This window comes from Colletotrichum aenigma, assembly GCF_013390185.1.
Source record: "Colletotrichum aenigma strain Cg56 chromosome Unknown KSG_Cg56_contig02, whole genome shotgun sequence".
Lineage (NCBI taxonomy): Eukaryota > Fungi > Ascomycota > Sordariomycetes > Glomerellales > Glomerellaceae > Colletotrichum > Colletotrichum aenigma.
In genome coordinates, this window is record NW_023500908.1 from 7,088,546 (window position 1) to 7,104,948 (window position 16,403).

At 53.1% G+C, this 16,403-nt stretch overlaps 3 protein-coding genes across 3 annotated transcripts; 2 read left to right on the forward strand and 1 right to left on the reverse strand.

The window, feature by feature from the left end:
• Window positions 1-4,219: 4,219 nt before the first annotated feature.
• On the forward strand, window positions 4,220-6,461 carry CGCA056_v003940 (uncharacterized protein; the record flags this gene model as incomplete). Its single annotated transcript, XM_037319196.1, has 2 exons — window positions 4,220-4,811; window positions 4,882-6,461. 2 exons carry the CDS (start codon window positions 4,220-4,222, stop codon window positions 6,459-6,461), a joined length of 2,172 nt encoding a protein of 723 aa, XP_037184168.1.
• Window positions 6,462-7,130: 669 nt separating this feature from the next.
• CGCA056_v003941 (uncharacterized protein) lies at window positions 7,131-10,831 on the forward strand (the record flags this gene model as incomplete). Its single annotated transcript, XM_037319197.1, has 3 exons — window positions 7,131-7,344; window positions 7,414-10,542; window positions 10,596-10,831. The coding sequence occupies 3 exons, from the start codon at window positions 7,131-7,133 to the stop codon at window positions 10,829-10,831; spliced, it is 3,579 nt and encodes a 1,192-aa protein (XP_037184167.1).
• Window positions 10,832-12,369: 1,538 nt separating this feature from the next.
• Window positions 12,370-13,746, reverse strand: CGCA056_v003942 (uncharacterized protein; the record flags this gene model as incomplete). Its single annotated transcript, XM_037319198.1, has 1 exon — window positions 12,370-13,746. One exon carries the CDS (start codon window positions 13,744-13,746, stop codon window positions 12,370-12,372), a length of 1,377 nt encoding a protein of 458 aa, XP_037184166.1.
• Between the last annotated feature and the right edge of the window lie 2,657 nt (window positions 13,747-16,403).

Here is a 16,403-nt window from a genome sequence, read left to right on the forward strand (position 1 = left end):
CAATAAGAATCAGAAGAAGAACCAGAACACCAACATAATCCTCTGATAGAATAATAACTCCTCAATATAACTAACAACTAGACTTTTGGAGAAGGAGAAAGCTCCCCCTATGACTCAGATAAACCTCGCAACGTTGCCTAACAACGCGCTCAGACAGGGATCGCCTATAGGTTCACCCTTAGTATGGATGACTCCAGCTCTGAAGAGGAACCTAACGACCAGGAAGAAAGAACTAAGCAACTTCTAAGATACTAAGAAATCAACATGCTTTAAGATAAGCAATAACGCCACTTCTATAGCACCTCAGCAGCCTAATAAGACTGAGGCTACACCCCTCAGCTACACACAGAAGATCATCCCACGCTGAGAAGCAACCACCAGCTTCACTAAACCCTCTTCTAGCCCTAGTGCTTCCACGACAAATGCAAGGAATATATAGGAGAAAAGCATAACTACTAGTTCTACCCCAGAAGACATAACGACGAACCTATCTATAAGATCTACTTAACCTCTATTATGATTAGATAGATTATAGTACTATTTAAAGACAGCCTTATAGTATTCAAACCTAGCCTATAATTTCCTATAAGATGTTAACATAATAATAATATAAAATAGGACGAATGCTAATAAGATGAATACTAAGTATATTACTAAGAAAAGGCATACGCCTAGAGAATCGCAAAGAATAGACCTAGACCTCTATAGGTTAGGATCTGCGAAAACAGCCTCGCAAAAGCATAATAAGAGGGAAAGCAAATCACCTACCTAGGACAACTAAAGCAGTTAAAAAGCTAGACTTACCTACTGACGACAGATCACAACAGGCAACAAACATAAGATCTATTCACTAAATATCATAAGGATATAAGGGTAATATTAAACTTAAAGTTGCTATCAACCAGCAGACAACACTTATGCTGATCGACAGCAGAGCTGAAGCAAACTTTATTACCCCCTAAGCTATTAATAGGCTAGAAATATGATGGGGAGGAAAAGAACAACTATATCAGTTACACACAGCAGAAGGAGAAGAATTTAAGTATAAAGGAGGTACTATCTATAATAAGACTGCGCCCCTTAAGATAAGCTACCTAAATCGAAAAGAAAGAATCTAATTTAATATTGCCGATCTAGGAATATATAATATAATGCTAGGACTACCCTGGCTACAAACAAGCAACCTACAGATAGATTAGAGCAAAGGCTAACTCTATTAGGACCATAATGATTCAGTCCCTAAGCAGCCCTATTAGAATCAGGCCTCAAACAAATCAATACGATAAGGAACAGCAAAACGATACCTCTGTTACCTTAAGGCAAAAGAAGCTGTATCACAACCACTGATAACAATAGATCTCAAACAGAAGAACGATCTACTTCTGTCTATCCTAGAAGAATACAGAGTTTATAAGAAACTCTTTGCAGCCGAATTAGAAACCAGACTGCCTGAACACACCAGTTTTAACCACAAAATACCCCTCAAAAAATAGAAGAAACCATGCTTCAACAAAATCTATAGACTCAACTAAATAGAGATAGACGCCCTAGACAAATACCTTGAAGAGAACCTCAAGAAGGGATATATCAGACCCTCAACATCACCAGCAGGAAGCCTAATCCTATTCATACCCAAAAAGAACAGAAAACTACAATTATGCGTTAACTACTGCATGCTCAACAAAATGACGATTAAAAATCGTTACCCACTACCGCTTATTAACAAAATGAGACAACTCCTCCACGGAGCCAACTAGTTTACAGCCCTCAACCTCAAAGGAGCCTATAACCTGATCAGAATAAAGCAAGGAGTAGCGCGGCCCCACGGGACGGGTCGGGCCAGGGTAGGGTTAGGCAAAACGAAAAAAAACGGGACATATTTATTGACATTTCAACGAAGCAACACATATATAGGTACACAAGGTATTAAGATGGACAGTTAGATTAATAGATAGTCGTAGCAGCAGTAGTGAACTAGGCTAGCGAAGTTGATAGAGGAACCAGTGCCATGCCATGCCCTCGGGGGCATCAACCAGCTCATGCCCTCGGGGGCATCAACCAGCTCACGCCCTTGGGGGCATAGAAAGTGCCACACCCTCGGGGGCATCAATCAGCTCATGCCCTTGGGGGCATAGAAAGTGCCACGCCCTCGCGGGCATCAACCAGCCGATGCTAGGAAGTTTGATAGCCTCCCATAAAGCTTCGTTCAACAGCGTCCGCTTGGAAAGCGTAAAAGTTTCTATGCTTTTACTTACCTATATCTTCCTTAGCATCGATATCTAGACGCCTAGGCAGGCTAGTCCCACTGCTAACCCCCGCAGGCGCTCAAGTGAAGATGTGCCTACCTGCATGGCTCTCCCAGAGCCTGTATGAGTTGCTACTCAGCCCGGTCCTGTCTATCCCAAGAGGAGGAATACAATCGCTCGAAAGATAGCAAAATCCCTAGAAGGAGGAGGATAGTATAGAGCATAGAACGACAATCCTAGTAAGCATATAGAGCTGGCCAACAGGGAGCACGATATATATAAACAGCCTCAGCAGGAGTAGCAATAGATATATTCACCGATAGATAGATGAACAGATGAATAGAGGAAGAGGAGATTGAGGGTAGAGAAAACGGGGGACGCGTAGGAGATAGAAGAGGGTTAGATATCCTTGGCTATCCACGCGTTTGGTCTAGGCGTGTTTGTCCGCGAGAAGTAAGACCCTGGCCGGAAGCGGACTAATGTATAATGTCGCGTTAAGAGTGAGACCAACGCGTCAAGCAGGGGCAAGACAAGAAGGCCAGCTAACCATAGGATAAACCATCACAAACTCCATCGTCCTAGATAAAGAGTATATCAGGGCACCAGTAAGCAGATATCCGCGCAAAGCCTCAGTCAGTATATAGACATTTGTAAAGGGTGACAGGAAGCATGTTTACTTATGGTATACAGCAAGATGTGCAACTCAGACAGCGCAAATTCATCGTTAATGGGCAAGGGAGAGCCAAGGGAGGACCTCAGGTAGGTCCGGGGCCCTGTTGGTCCCGACCCACTCCATCGGAATAAGCCAGGGCCCGACAGCCGTTGATTATGTAATAGCTAGTTGAGTATCCAACCGGCCGAGCAGATCACTGTGAAATTATGAGTTTGGGGAAGCAAATCGCAAATAGCCCTGCGCATAACGTTCTACCTAGGATAAGGGCAGATGGGATAGTTTAGATAGGAGCGAGCAAAGTGATCTAGAACTCAAACAGGCAAAACAGGCCATCATATAAACAGGTAACATTTTTTCTAAGAAATTTTATCACAACATTAGAATGTTATTGTTCTACAGGGTATGATCATCAACACCGCCACCTAGACAAGATCTGGGAGCAAAGGTTAACATAAGACGCGCTATACTGCAGGTTAAATATATCTACATATCATTACGTATAAACAAGTAGCCGGATCACTACCACTTCTCTTTCTAGTTATAGTCATACATAGGTTGGGCTATGATACCTCAGCTCTAAGGAGGGTATTTCCAACCTTACAACAGACCCTATGTTCAACACCTCTCCCCAGAGTTGTTCCTCAACTAGAAAACAGGAGGGAGCATACGCAGTATAGGCAGGCATAGCTTGTCCTTATTGCCCTAGACTCGTCAGATACCCAGGGCGTCCCAGGAGCTAGCACAGCCAGTGACCCAGCCAGTTAAGGGCGCCAATCCTGAGTATGAAAGACGTGCGATTATGGGGGTAGGACAGCTATTTATCCAGAGGGCGACTAATAGTGCGTATAAGTGTTCATAGCACCACCTATCATAGGTGTATTCCGACGCCTGATCTGTTTATTACCTTACAGCATGACCTGAGGTTAGTTATGCCGCTGCTGCTGCTGCTGCTACCGGACGTGAATACGCTAACTGTGGTGGGGTGAGTCAGCTCCCTCTGCTGCGTAGCCGTCCCCCACCTAGCATATAAAAACATAGAAGATTAGTGTACTACAGCAGCCTCGGACCAATCGCATCCGGCCGCCCTGCCAAATACGCACCCCTTCCAAGCATCCATCATCCCATCTTCCCGTCTCATTTGTGCACACATCTCATCTGATCACAAGCACCCCCACCCCCTTAACCACCTATCCCTAAGCCCCCAGGGGCAAGAAAGACAAGAAAATTAACGAAGAAACAACAGGAACAGCCAGCACAGGCTATCAGGCGGCAGTTGAAAAATACACTGCATATCACCGCAATGGCCAGAGTGCTCAGCGACAAGCGGAAGAGGAAGTGTGATGAGGGCGATAGAAAGAAAGCAGCAACAGCGGCATCAGCATCAGGGCTGAGGAGGCGGGTCCGGGCCAGGAGAGAAGATGAGATCAGCTCCCCCTTTACAGAAACATCGTCCGCGCGAGAACGGGCGCGACCTTTCCTCCTCGCCGTTGCCAGGATGCCCATCGACGTGCTGGACACAGCCTGGAGCGTCGGCAGGAACCGCCCTATTAACGCAGCCCACGTCCAGGAGCTGTTACACGCATTCAGGAGCGGCGGGCTGGAACGGCGGGCGCCGGAGAACCGGATCACCGTCCTCTGCAGCGCCGAGGCAGTCAGCCTTATGCAGCAGGACGGTGGCGGCATAGAGGGGCGAGAGGAGGACGACGGAGAGGACGACAACGATGATAACGACAGTCCTTGCGAGCTCTCCTTTTTACGCTGGGCCGAAGTGAGCGGGGGCCAGGCCGAGGTCATGGCCGGCCAGCACCGTATCCAGGCGCTCCGCGAGTACGTCAAGGAGACGGGCGCACCAGGCTCCGACCTATGGTGGGCGTGCGAGCTGTATGACAAAGGTATAGCCCCCAAGCTCAAGGCATGAGCCTGTGTTCACAAGAGGCTAACGGACGACATGGAAACCCAAAGACCGCCTGCCGCGCGACCTGAACGTCAAGCTCCGCGTCAACAGGCGCGATCCAAGCCTGCCCGACAATCACGGGCAGATCTGGACGCAGCTTGCGTCCATCGCCTGCATAGGAGGGCAGGCAGACGGACAGCTAGGCGGGGAGGACGCCGCCGTAGACCAGCACGTCGTCGAGGCACTCCGCCTCGGCGGCGAGAAGCATTTCCCAACGCGGAGGCTCGTTACGTTGTGGAACCACCAGAGATGGCGGCCTGTCACGACGCAGTGGTGCTGCACAAGGCTGGGGTTAGACACCTTCAATATTTCATACTTTGAGTGGATTGCTAGCCTCCGCATCGACGAGTACTGGATTGATGCCCTTAACGAGGTTCTCAGCGTTTTAGCCGACCTACCCGCGGACGAGCAGGTCTACATCACGCCCGCCGACTGGGACAGGCTCTCAACTTGCCAAGCCGCCCCCGATATTACGAGCGTATTCTACACGTCCGGACAGCAGCAGGCGGGGCTTGAAGCACGTACACGGGTCGACGGGTTCCTTGCGAACATGGACGATCACACCTACCACCTCGTCCATGATGTTATCACAAACTCGCTGGTGCTTACGTTCCCCGACCTAAGGCGTATCCTCCACTGCAAGAAGACGGAGATCCAGATAGCCGTCCGCGTGCTCTGCCACGTGATCTGCTGGATCAGTCCAGAGCAAGCTGCAGCTGTCGACAACGTCAGGCCTAAGGATAGGAATAAGCCCCTCCTCCGGGAGCACCTGTCGATAGCGCTAGACGACCTCGCCTCCCATAGGGGCTGGGCTCCCGGGGCCTTCCCCGCGATCGCAGCAGTACAGCTCCAGCGACGTATTCTGGACTTCGTACGGGACAACCTAGCCGAGTTCCGGGCGCCGGAGCTGCTCCCACTCCTGGATGATGACGCGATAGGCGATGAGGAGCAGGACAGCGAAGACGGCTTATACGGGCAGCGCTTCAAGCACGTGGCGTGGGCGCGTCTGCTGAAGATGGTGCGTCAGTCAACCGACAGGGAGGGCCACACGCTACGCCCGTTGTGGACGACGGAGTGCGCAACAAGGAGGAGCGAGCGCCAGGCCAAGGCCTCTACCCTCGTGCAGGGGTTCTGCGCCAATCTGTTCAAGCTCGCCGGCCAGCAGGACGTCGCAGCTAGACAAGCTACCCAGCAGAAGGTGGAGGAGCTCGTAAACGCCTACCTCACGCCCTCCAACGGATCTGCAGCAGCGCTGGACTGCCCTGGCGACGAGGACCAGCCGACACAGGACGCGCCCGCCATCACCACTAAGCAGTCTGCGCGCCAGCGCCAACAGAGCAGCAGCAACAACAATAGCAATGATGATGATGACGACGACGATGCTCGAGGTGTTTCACAGCCCAGGCGCCGTAACAGTATTCCCTCCTCCCCCTCCTCCCCCTCCTCCCCTTCCCCGCCGCCGCCGTCACATCAACAGTGGCGCCCTCTGCCTTCGCCCAAGGCGCCAGCGACCACCGCCAGCCAGAAACCAGTTCCACGCTGGAAGCTGGGGCCTAGAGCTAGGAAACCAGCCAGAGCAGCAGTATAGTAGCAGTCGTGGTCGCGTCTGCAGGCCTGGGGATCCCTTGCATACCTTACATAGACAATTCGTTTGGGAAAGTTGTTCTGAAGAACGCTGCAAGCCTGCCCGTTTGAAACATAGCCAATAGAAGATGCCTCAGCAAATACCTGCGCCCGGCGGGCACATACAAAGAAGGTTGCCTAGTTTCACACTAAGTGGGCCCCCAATTCCAGATGTGCCCCAGTCCATCCCTTATTGAGGTCGTCATCATCAGCTTCACGCCCGGGAGGGCATTTGTGCAGACCGTACATTCTTAGGCAGACGAATGTCAGACCAATTCGAGGTTTTGTTTTTATTGACATGATATCAAGCTGTCTTAATAGGGCTTTAGTCTAGTAAGAGGGAAAGAGGATTCCTCCACTCTCCCCGATAAAACACAGGCGGCACATGCTGCATATCTGCCCTCCTGGACTTATAGTGGGTGAGAGTTACACGGGGAGCAGGACAACAAGCAGTAGTCAATACCCTAATAGATAAGTGGTTGGTAAGTAATCTCCTAGTAGATGATATATAGGTAGTCCTACATAGAATCCCTAGAAAGTATAGTACAAGAGACCTCACCTAGCACCTACATACATTACGCACACCCAAGACCGTGAATAGTAACACCTAGCATCCCACCGCAGCTACATTAAGATGTCTTTAATCTATGAGGGAGATGTTATCACCGAGTCGCTAGTAGATAGTGATGGCCTACCCGATGCAGAGGATACCTCTAGCCTGGACCATAATAACGATCCCTTCGCCCACAACCAGGACTCAACCCGCCAACATGAGGATGAAGGCGACAATGGGTGGGACGGCCACCGTTGGGCTGTGGACCACTCCTCAGGGCACCACCGGTTCCGAGGTATATATGCGGAAGGAATTAAACTAGCTATGAGAAGAATATGCTAACGCCTCTCACCCCTCTCCTCAGCTAGACGCTTCATCGAAAAGGTCCTCCGAAGTGATTTCGAGCCAGCCGATGCTATCAAGATGCTACAGGAGAAGCACACTATTGACTTTGGGTCTCGCGCTGGAGGTAGCGCGCCAGCGAAGGCCACGGACGCCTTCTTCCCGCAGTTCTTCCTTGACTTCTTCAGCATCGTCGGCAAGCCACGCAGCCCCATCACGAAAAGCGACGGGCCCGTCTTCGACAACATCGAGTTCTCTCTTGAGTCATACGCAGCGCCCTATAGCGCAAAGCATATCGGCGGCATCCCGTTCGATATCACCGGGCGCACGTTCAGGGTCGCCAAGGCTGGTACCCGAGAGGTCTGGTTCGTCGTCATGCACCCCGTGGCGCACGAGCCGACCTCCAGGGGCGGGGGCCCGCGCGAGAGACAGACGGCCTCAGAGAAGAGCGGGATGCCGGCTGGGTTAGCCCGCGAGCTGGCTGCATATATCGTGGGCGTCTTCCAGTCGCCGCAGCTGCTTGGCGAGGGGGTTGAGGCCTGCTGGCGGTTGGGGACAAAGAGCACTCAGCGTATAAGCTCAGCTAAGTGGCAGGTCTTCCAGCAGCAGTTCATGGACGGTTGGGCTGTCTGGGCCAGCAACCACAACCACAATTCATTCTGGCGACGCCACGAGCCGGCGTTCCACGCGTATGACTACGGCGCGAATATCGAGATTCAGGTCAGCGATAGCATCTACGACCTGCCGCGCGAGAGGCATATACCCTATGAGGAGGAGGAGGAGGAGGAGGAGGAGGAGGGCGGGGAGCAGGGCCCTAGAGATGGAAATGTTCAGCAGGACATTGAAGAGCTCTCTCTTAACGATGAACAAAGAACACACAGCGATGCAGTGGACGGCCGGGAGTACCAGCAGATGCTCAGGGAGAGCAGGGACCTGCAGAGGATGATTATAGAGCTCGACGCCCGCTTTGATCTCAGCAGTATCAGTGCTATATCGTACGCCCTTGCAGTCTGTATCAACAGCGAGTCGGGTAGCTCGCAGACGCGCTGCCTCCTCGCCGACCGGAACATGGTGGCGCGAGAGTACCCTGGTAACCGCGACTACACCTTCTACCCGCAGGCCTTCCACCCAACGTATGGAAACTTCTCATCCAGCCAGCCGCCCGCCTTCCTCAACTCGCTCTACACCGCTATACAGGGGAATATGAGCGACCGCAATGAGGGCGCAGACGTGCTGTCGTTCGGCTACTTCCAGGGCTACTCCAACATCAAGAGAAGCGTGCGCCACAGCGCCAGCGCCCTCCTCGCAACGAAGGGGTACGCGACAGCAGCGCTAACAGCCCCAACGTCACACACATCCGCCATGTCGTACACAAGAGACAGGCGGGAGAGGCTGCTACGTTGTATCCGTGGCGACCTCACGCCTGAGCAGCCTGAGGAGTCTAAGCCATTTGCGCGAGAGCGTAGGCAGCTGGACATCGCTATCGAGAAGGATGAGGTAGCATACCGGATGGAGCAGGTTGTATCACTCAATATACGACATATGGACAGCGTTGAGCGCACATTCGAGAACGTTATTCGCCCTATTTTCCAACTCATGCGCTTCTTCCTCACAGAGCATGAGTCGTATGTCCACATCTTTCGGTCTATACCAGTCGGAATCTTCCCCCGTATCATGTCAGCCTACTGCCGCCTGTTTGAGCTTGCTATCTGTGAGATGGAACGGCGTTACGTTGCTGGCGGCGAGCGCGGCCTAGACCTCGCACACTCTGAGGCTGTTGCAGTACTTGACCGGCTTGGTGGGTATATCTTCACCGGGCATGAGCGCCACCTGCCGAAGACGGTGCTCCGGCCGCTAGGCACCATCGACAGCCTTCTGGCTGGGGCGTGGCCCTATATCGACCCAGCCGTACTAGACCTCGCTCCAGCCGGGGCAGCGACCTGCTTTATGGACACCAGCCGGTGGCCCCGCTCCGCGAAGACGGGAAGGCTTATACTGCTCCATATTAGCGAGCTACAGCACCACTACGGCGACCGCCTTGCCTCCCACCGGGAGACCGAGATCTGGTTCAGCCAGCTAGGCCGGGACGCATTCAAGAGCCATGCAGCTGTGACGGAATATGTGACGGAACTCATGCGGGAGATGTGGATCCCCCAGACGAAGCTCTTCATAGCTAACCAACTACGGCGCAGGCTGCAAGAAGGTAGTAGCGACACTGGTAGTATGCCTATTACCTTAGAGCAGAAAGAGGCGTGTAAGTCTGCTGTTGAGGCGTGGGAAGCGGCGCCAGACGCCTTCACCCATGTGGCGCTACAGCGGCTAATTGACGGTCTCACCTCAGGCGGCTCGCGCATAAAAATAACCTTGTCGAGGACGCGCACCAGGCACGACTTTGCTACTCAGCTTCTCCGCGTTGTCTCTACTGAGAAGGGGCGGGCAGCATCCGCGCCAGTCAACGCGACATGGCCGGACCATCTACAGGCGGCCATAACTAGCGGCAACCAGGCCAGCAACGGACTCAAGCCCGACGAGTGGGTCTCCGTGATAGCCAGCCGACTCCTCGCGGCCGGTGTTGAGTGGGTGCCTGACGCCGTCAAGGGCCGCTTAACGTCAACAACCGTCGTCAGCCTGTGCGGTCGAGAGGTCGCGCACGTAGTAGTAACCGGCCCGCCAGGCTCCCTGAGGCGCGCGGCGCAGGAAGCTCAAATCAAGCACGAGAAAGCTGCGCACGACCGGGCGCTCAGGCAGACGCGCAGAACCATCAACTTCGGCTGCAGCTTCCCCTTCACCGACGTCCCCAGCCTTATTACGGACGGTTTTCTCAAGGCTAAGGCGATCTTCTCTAACAAGGGCGATATACAGGTTCTGGACCACTACCAGCTAGCGATAAACGTCCTCTACAGCAACATCGAGGACCCCCTCTGTTGCCTGATGCTGATGATCACATTGACCGTTTGCTCCTCATCGGAAACGCCAGAGGTCGCGCCTGGGTCGCGCAAATTCGGGACCGCAGCCAAGAGAAAGGACCCGGCCCAGCTGGCCCTCGTTATGGTCACGAGGATGATGTGGTTCCTCTACCCCGCCTCGTTCCCCTGGAAGAAGGGTTCAAGTGGGACGGCCTATGATGTAGCCGAGATGACGAAGAAGATTGGTACAGTATAACGCAGGGATGGTGTGAGGCTTATGATGCTAACAGCGCTGTAGAGCATAAGGGGTGCAGCAACAGGATGTTGCGTGAGCTGGGTTGGGTCACCTCAAAAAGCAACCGCGACAGCCCCCGAAACACAGACCTGCAGCTGCGGCCTCAAGAGGACCTCCTCCAGACACTCCGAGAGCTACGGTCGGCCATGAAACGACCAGACGACTTTATCAGCGTGGTCTTCAACAGCCAGGACAGCATCTGGACGGAGCGTTGCGCGAGCATCATCAAGGATCGATAAGGTTATATAAATACAATAAACAGGCGAATAAGGGAATAGAGATAATAGGAATTGAGTAGGAGATGCAGATGCCTTTGGTTTTTTTTTTCCAATTTCGGTGGGCGAATCCGATAGGAGCCAGGTGATGCGTTTCTCCACCAGCCTCTCTTGCTGAGCCATCACGCGGGGGACACATCGACTGTTATGTCGAAAGGTTGTGTACCTCGCCAACAGGACCATTATCCTGAGGAAGGAGAGTATAAACGGGGATTGGAGATACGAGAGACCTAGATATAGTATATAATGTGAGGCTAGGCGGTGCCTTGCAGGAGAGGGAATTTTATCAACATATTCGTAAGTATACGTAAGGTATTGCACTCTGATAGCTTAGAACTGAGAGTGTAAACGAAATAAAGCCTAAACAAGAGATTTCTTGCCAACGGAGAGGCCTATGACAAAACGGACTGGATATTTGAGATCAGGGCAAAAGGTTGCACAGAAAAAAAGCTGCAAAAGTTGCGACCCGCCCAGGACTCGAACCCGGACCTTCCCCTTAGCTAGAGGGGAGCTCTGCCAATTAAGCTGGCAGGCCTCTCATCCCAACTGGTGATATCTCTGCGACGTTTCACGCCTTTAAGGCATGCGCGGCCGTAGTCTCGCGCGCATGACGGTCGTTTCGGGCATACATACGAATCGAACCCGCCCAGCCCGGCGGCGGCCCGCAGGCGCATCCTAAACCGGCATTGCAACCAGCTGCCGCGCCGCCGCGCTCCTGCAGCGGCGCAACGGGGAAGAAATGGACAAGCGACAGAGGGTGCAAAAAAAGAGGCCCACCCAGGACTCGAACCCAGATCTTCTCCTTAGGGTTAGGAGTGCTCGACTAATTAAGCTGATAGGCCCTCAACCAGTGATTCAGCCTACTACCGTTCTCCTACTTAGGCCTTTCGACGCACGTCAAGCGTTAGGAGTTAGCTTGACAGATTGCTGAGTCGGCGAGGAGCAACGCTTGCGGGCGACGTCGCTGGGCCCGGGATAAGAGCGGGGCCCGCCGCCGTCAGCCCGGCCCGGACGGCGAGGCGGGGCGACGGGGCCGAGGCAGAGGGCGTCAGCCAGCCAATTACGGGGAAGGGGGGGAAGAACAAAAAGAAACGCAAGAAAAAGGAAAAATGAACGACCTCACCTGGATTCGAACCTGGATCTTCTCCTTAGCTAGAGGAGCGCTCTACCACCAAGCTACGAGGCCTCTCGACTGGTGTTGGGAATGAGGGTGATATCGTTGCCGATAAAGCCTAGCGGCGGATAGCGATGTGATGAGCGAGACGTTGGCAACGGGCGAAAGGACACTTAGCTGTTTGTGTGTTCGGCGCGTATATAGTGTGCTTAGCAGCTAGGACCTTAGGGATAGATCTATAGGTAATAGGTGATAGGATAGGGAGCTAGATACATAGCTTATATATCACTGAAGCAGGTTAGAGTGGAACAAGAATGCTTTACCTCAGGCGAGTGGGTTTTATAACCTTTGTGGACGCGGTGATCTCATACGTTACTTAAACTCTGCATTACTCACCATGAGATCGTCTTGACCAGGGGAACGCTTCCGACTCTTCTAACCCATCTAATGCTGACCGCATAGCCTCAATCTCCTCAGGGCCACTTGCGCAAAACCTTTGGTTGAGAAACGTTACCGAGGAGCGTGAACAGAGATAAAACCCATCCACCATACAGTTCCCCAAGTCTATTGCCTCTAACCTGAGGCTATGCTGGAGACTTCCGAGGAGCGAGGACCACGTCTTTCGCCCCCCTCCAGTGACATCAACGGACTCGAGAACAAGCTCCCGAAGCGTGTCGCGATGCCCCTCTAGCAACGTCATAAGCTCGTCCCTTGTGCAGTCGACGAACTCGATACGGAGGCTCTGGAGGCTGGGAATTCGAAGATCCTCGGAAAGCCTCGGAAATTGCTGCCTTTCGTCGCGGGGATTGAAGTGTAAGGTGAAGTCGGTCAGCGTGAGAAAAAGACGGAGGAAGCCGCAGAACTCCGGACACCAATCGGAATCCGTAGTCTGGATCGGGTCGGTGTTGGAAACTAGTTTCTTCACATCCTCATCGAATGCGTTCTGGTGGCTGTTTGGGTTGACCACAAGTAGCAGGGTTTTGATGGGAGCAAGCCGATTCTTCAAAGTGTCTACAGACACAGGGATCGTTGATAGCATGCGTGGGGTGACAGAGGTGCAGCCCGTCTTCAGATCGCCAAACTGAATATAGAGTCTCTCTACAGCATGGCGACTGTGCAGCAGTCCTATGAACAGGGCTCTGATCAACGTGGTGGCAAAGACCATACTCTGGGCCTGGAAGGGAGTGACGAAGCGGTTCGGAAACGTGCCAATGCGGCGACCGAGTCGAAGGGCCCCCCAGGGACGGACGTCGTCGTCAATGCCGACAGCTTTGCAATGAGGGAGGTTGGATAGTGCCTCAACCAAGTCCCTGATCCAGTCTCCCTTTCTCAGAAGGAAGTCCCTGTAGCTACCCCATTCGGCCCTATACCTCTCAATAACAGCCTCGTAACTGTCATCGCCAAGTGACAAAGTCTCACCGTCGCTGAGCCTGATGCAATCATATTCATCGTTAATCCCACACATCTCATAGTCCGCTCGGCTCATGTAATCCGGAGGCGCGACCAAGTGATCAGTAGTGAGTTCGACGACTTGCACCGCGCAACGGAAAACTGAATGGTGAGAGATCTCGACCAGGTTCCGGATGCTCTGATGTTCAAGCATGATATGGCGCGTGCGAAAGAAACGGTCCTGGAAAGGTCCAGATGTCTTGTCAGCTAGAGCCCGGCAGGCGGAGCGTAAGCTTAGCAGATCAGGTGACTCGAGGTGTTGCGATATACACCCAACAGTCTCTGCGGGAAGAGTTGTGAGTCGGCCTTGCGCCATTCTGAGATGGACCGTTGAGGTGAATGGGAACTGAGTTTGTGAAGTTGAAGCCGTGTCGCTAGACATGCTTAAGCGCCGTAGTGGAGACCCCCACATGGGAGGATGACTAAGAGATGCTGCTATCAGGCCGTACATTCGCTTCATACGTAACGTAATTGGCAGCAAAAGTAGGCTGGAAAGTATCCCATATACTATTTGCAGCGTTTATGGCAAAGGATATATACAAATACAGCTATACAAAGAACCTATGTCATGTTATCACACAAAAGAAGAATGTTTCCCTAAAACAGGTTCCCTCGTACTATGGTCAGGTTACCTGATTTGCACTTGAGATACTTGGTATCTTATCATCACGTGCCCCACATCGCGGTCCTCCAACGACGCCAGGGGTGAGCCAGCCCCCGTCATTCCCGCGATCCCCCAGTATACATAGTCCGTCCCAGCCGCACCCAACGCACAGGCAAGAAGCTGAACCGCTATCGTTATTATATACATAGCAACCTGCCTCACTATGCCCACTCAGGCGGACTCCTACTATGAACAGATGATCAAGAGCATCTCGGACACGCGAGAACAGCTGCCAACCAGCCCTCAGGCCGGCTCACCTAACGCAGTAACCACGCCCCAGGAGGACACTACTATAAGTGAGGCCGGTCAACCACCACCCCCGCAACAACTACCAGAGGATGCTCTAAGTAGGCTGCGCCATCAGAGGGGCAGCTCAGCGCTCCCCACATCCCCAAACACAAGGTGCGCCCCGCAACAGCCGCCTCTCAATGCGAAGCAGCGTCGGGCTGCGCAGCGGCGCGACGCCGAGCGGCGGGCAGCAGAGCGACAGGCGCGTCTCCAGATACCTACCGGAGGCACCTCTCCAACAGCAGGGACAGCTAGAGCCCATCCCAACGCAGCATTGCGGCCCAGGGAACAGCTCTCAGACCCAGCCGAGATATACAGGCGTCTGTCAGCCATCACCGTCTACTCACCCCCGACCCCAATAGGCTTGCCTGAGCGCCGTGGGCATACTGCATCCGACCCACTGATCTGCGACCTCAGAGCCCGGCTGCGAAGCAGGGATGTCGGCTGTGCGCTCTGTGCCTTTTATGAATGGGGGCCGATAGTAGAGACGCACAAGCTGAAAAGGTGCTCGCATCGGGCGGAATCGTCGGAAGCCCAGAGCTGGCTAGCAATGTTCCGGACATACCGAGCTAGCGGCGGCGGGACGGGGGCGTGGTGCCACGTGTGCCGGTTCCCGCTGACGCTCTGCTGGCGGACAGCCTACCGGGAACAGATGGACGAGAAGTACGGCAACCAGCAAGAGGCGTTAGCGACGGCGGACGTGCTGTATAAGGAGGTGCCATGCGCATGGGTAAAGGTCGTCCAGCGGTTCGTCACGGCGTGTATGATCGTAGGAGGCACCGGCGCCGGCACGGGCGTGAGCACATTAGGCGCGATAGTGCTAGAGACGATGGGCTGGACGGACTGGCCAGGTCTGCTGTTGAACGGGCCTGAGTATATACGTAGTTGGCTGGAGGAGATGGATGAAGTGGACGGGCTCCGGTGCCCGCGCCTCCTACGGCTGTTTTGGCTCCTAGCCCACTGTTAGATGTGATAGTTAGCTTGGAAGGAATCAGGTCCCCAAACAGGAGTCCGGGTCCAAACTATTATCACGTCTACAATAGCTATCATCACATCTTACTTTTACTACTCAATTACTCTATGCCGGAACGCGTCGAGACACGGCTATCCATGTAGGTATAGGAGGCAGATTGAGGAGGCTATGTTCGACGGACGGAGGATGGAGAATTTCAGCAGTTGTTTCCATTGCGGGTTGCCGCAGGGTTGGTGTCGGCGATAGGAGGCGTTGGGCGAGGACGGCGGGCAGTTCACGGAGGTTGAGGGCGGTTCATGCCAGTATAAAGGGGTGATAGTTGCGATGTTCGCCGTCGCAACGATTGGTGTAGGGTCGAAGGTGTACGAGGAGATGGTGAGGGCGATGCGCAGGGCGGACGGGTTAGAGGAATGGGCATCGAGCGAGAAGGAGGTATATAAGTGGTTAGGGCAGATGATCCAATGGGGAGGGGTACAGTCAAGCAAGTTAGGCCGGTTGACAAGCCAGTTGTGGCAGAAGGCAGTAGAGGGCGTAGCAGAGGGGTGATCAGGCAGGGCAAGGCGGGGCGAGTAGGCGCCGTACATAGGAGTACAACAGTTTAGGGTAGGGAGTAGGGAAGTATAGTAGTAAAGGATAATAGAAAACAGAGCATCGGATGTTTTTTCACACAGAAAGATTTAATAGCATAAGAGAGCAGGAGGTGGAAGATGACAAAGAGTAACAGAGGGGATAAATAATAAGCAAGGAGCAAGAAGGGGGGGATACAAGGAGCAGCAAAAGGTATAGGCAACAATGGAAGGATAGAAAGAGCAGAGAAAGGGGCCGGAGAGAAGGGAAAAAACAGAAATAAAAAGGGGATATAAGAGCGTAAATATAATACAGATATAGTGTTAAAGATTTCAGGGCCAGTTTTAGGTTAGATAGCGTAGCAGAAACAAAAAGGCAGAACAGTAAGAGGTCAGTTAATGAAGCGAATTAGTAAGGAGTATAGGGAGTTATAATAAAGCAGATTAGGGGGTAAGCAGAGGGAAAGAGAATATTATTAAGA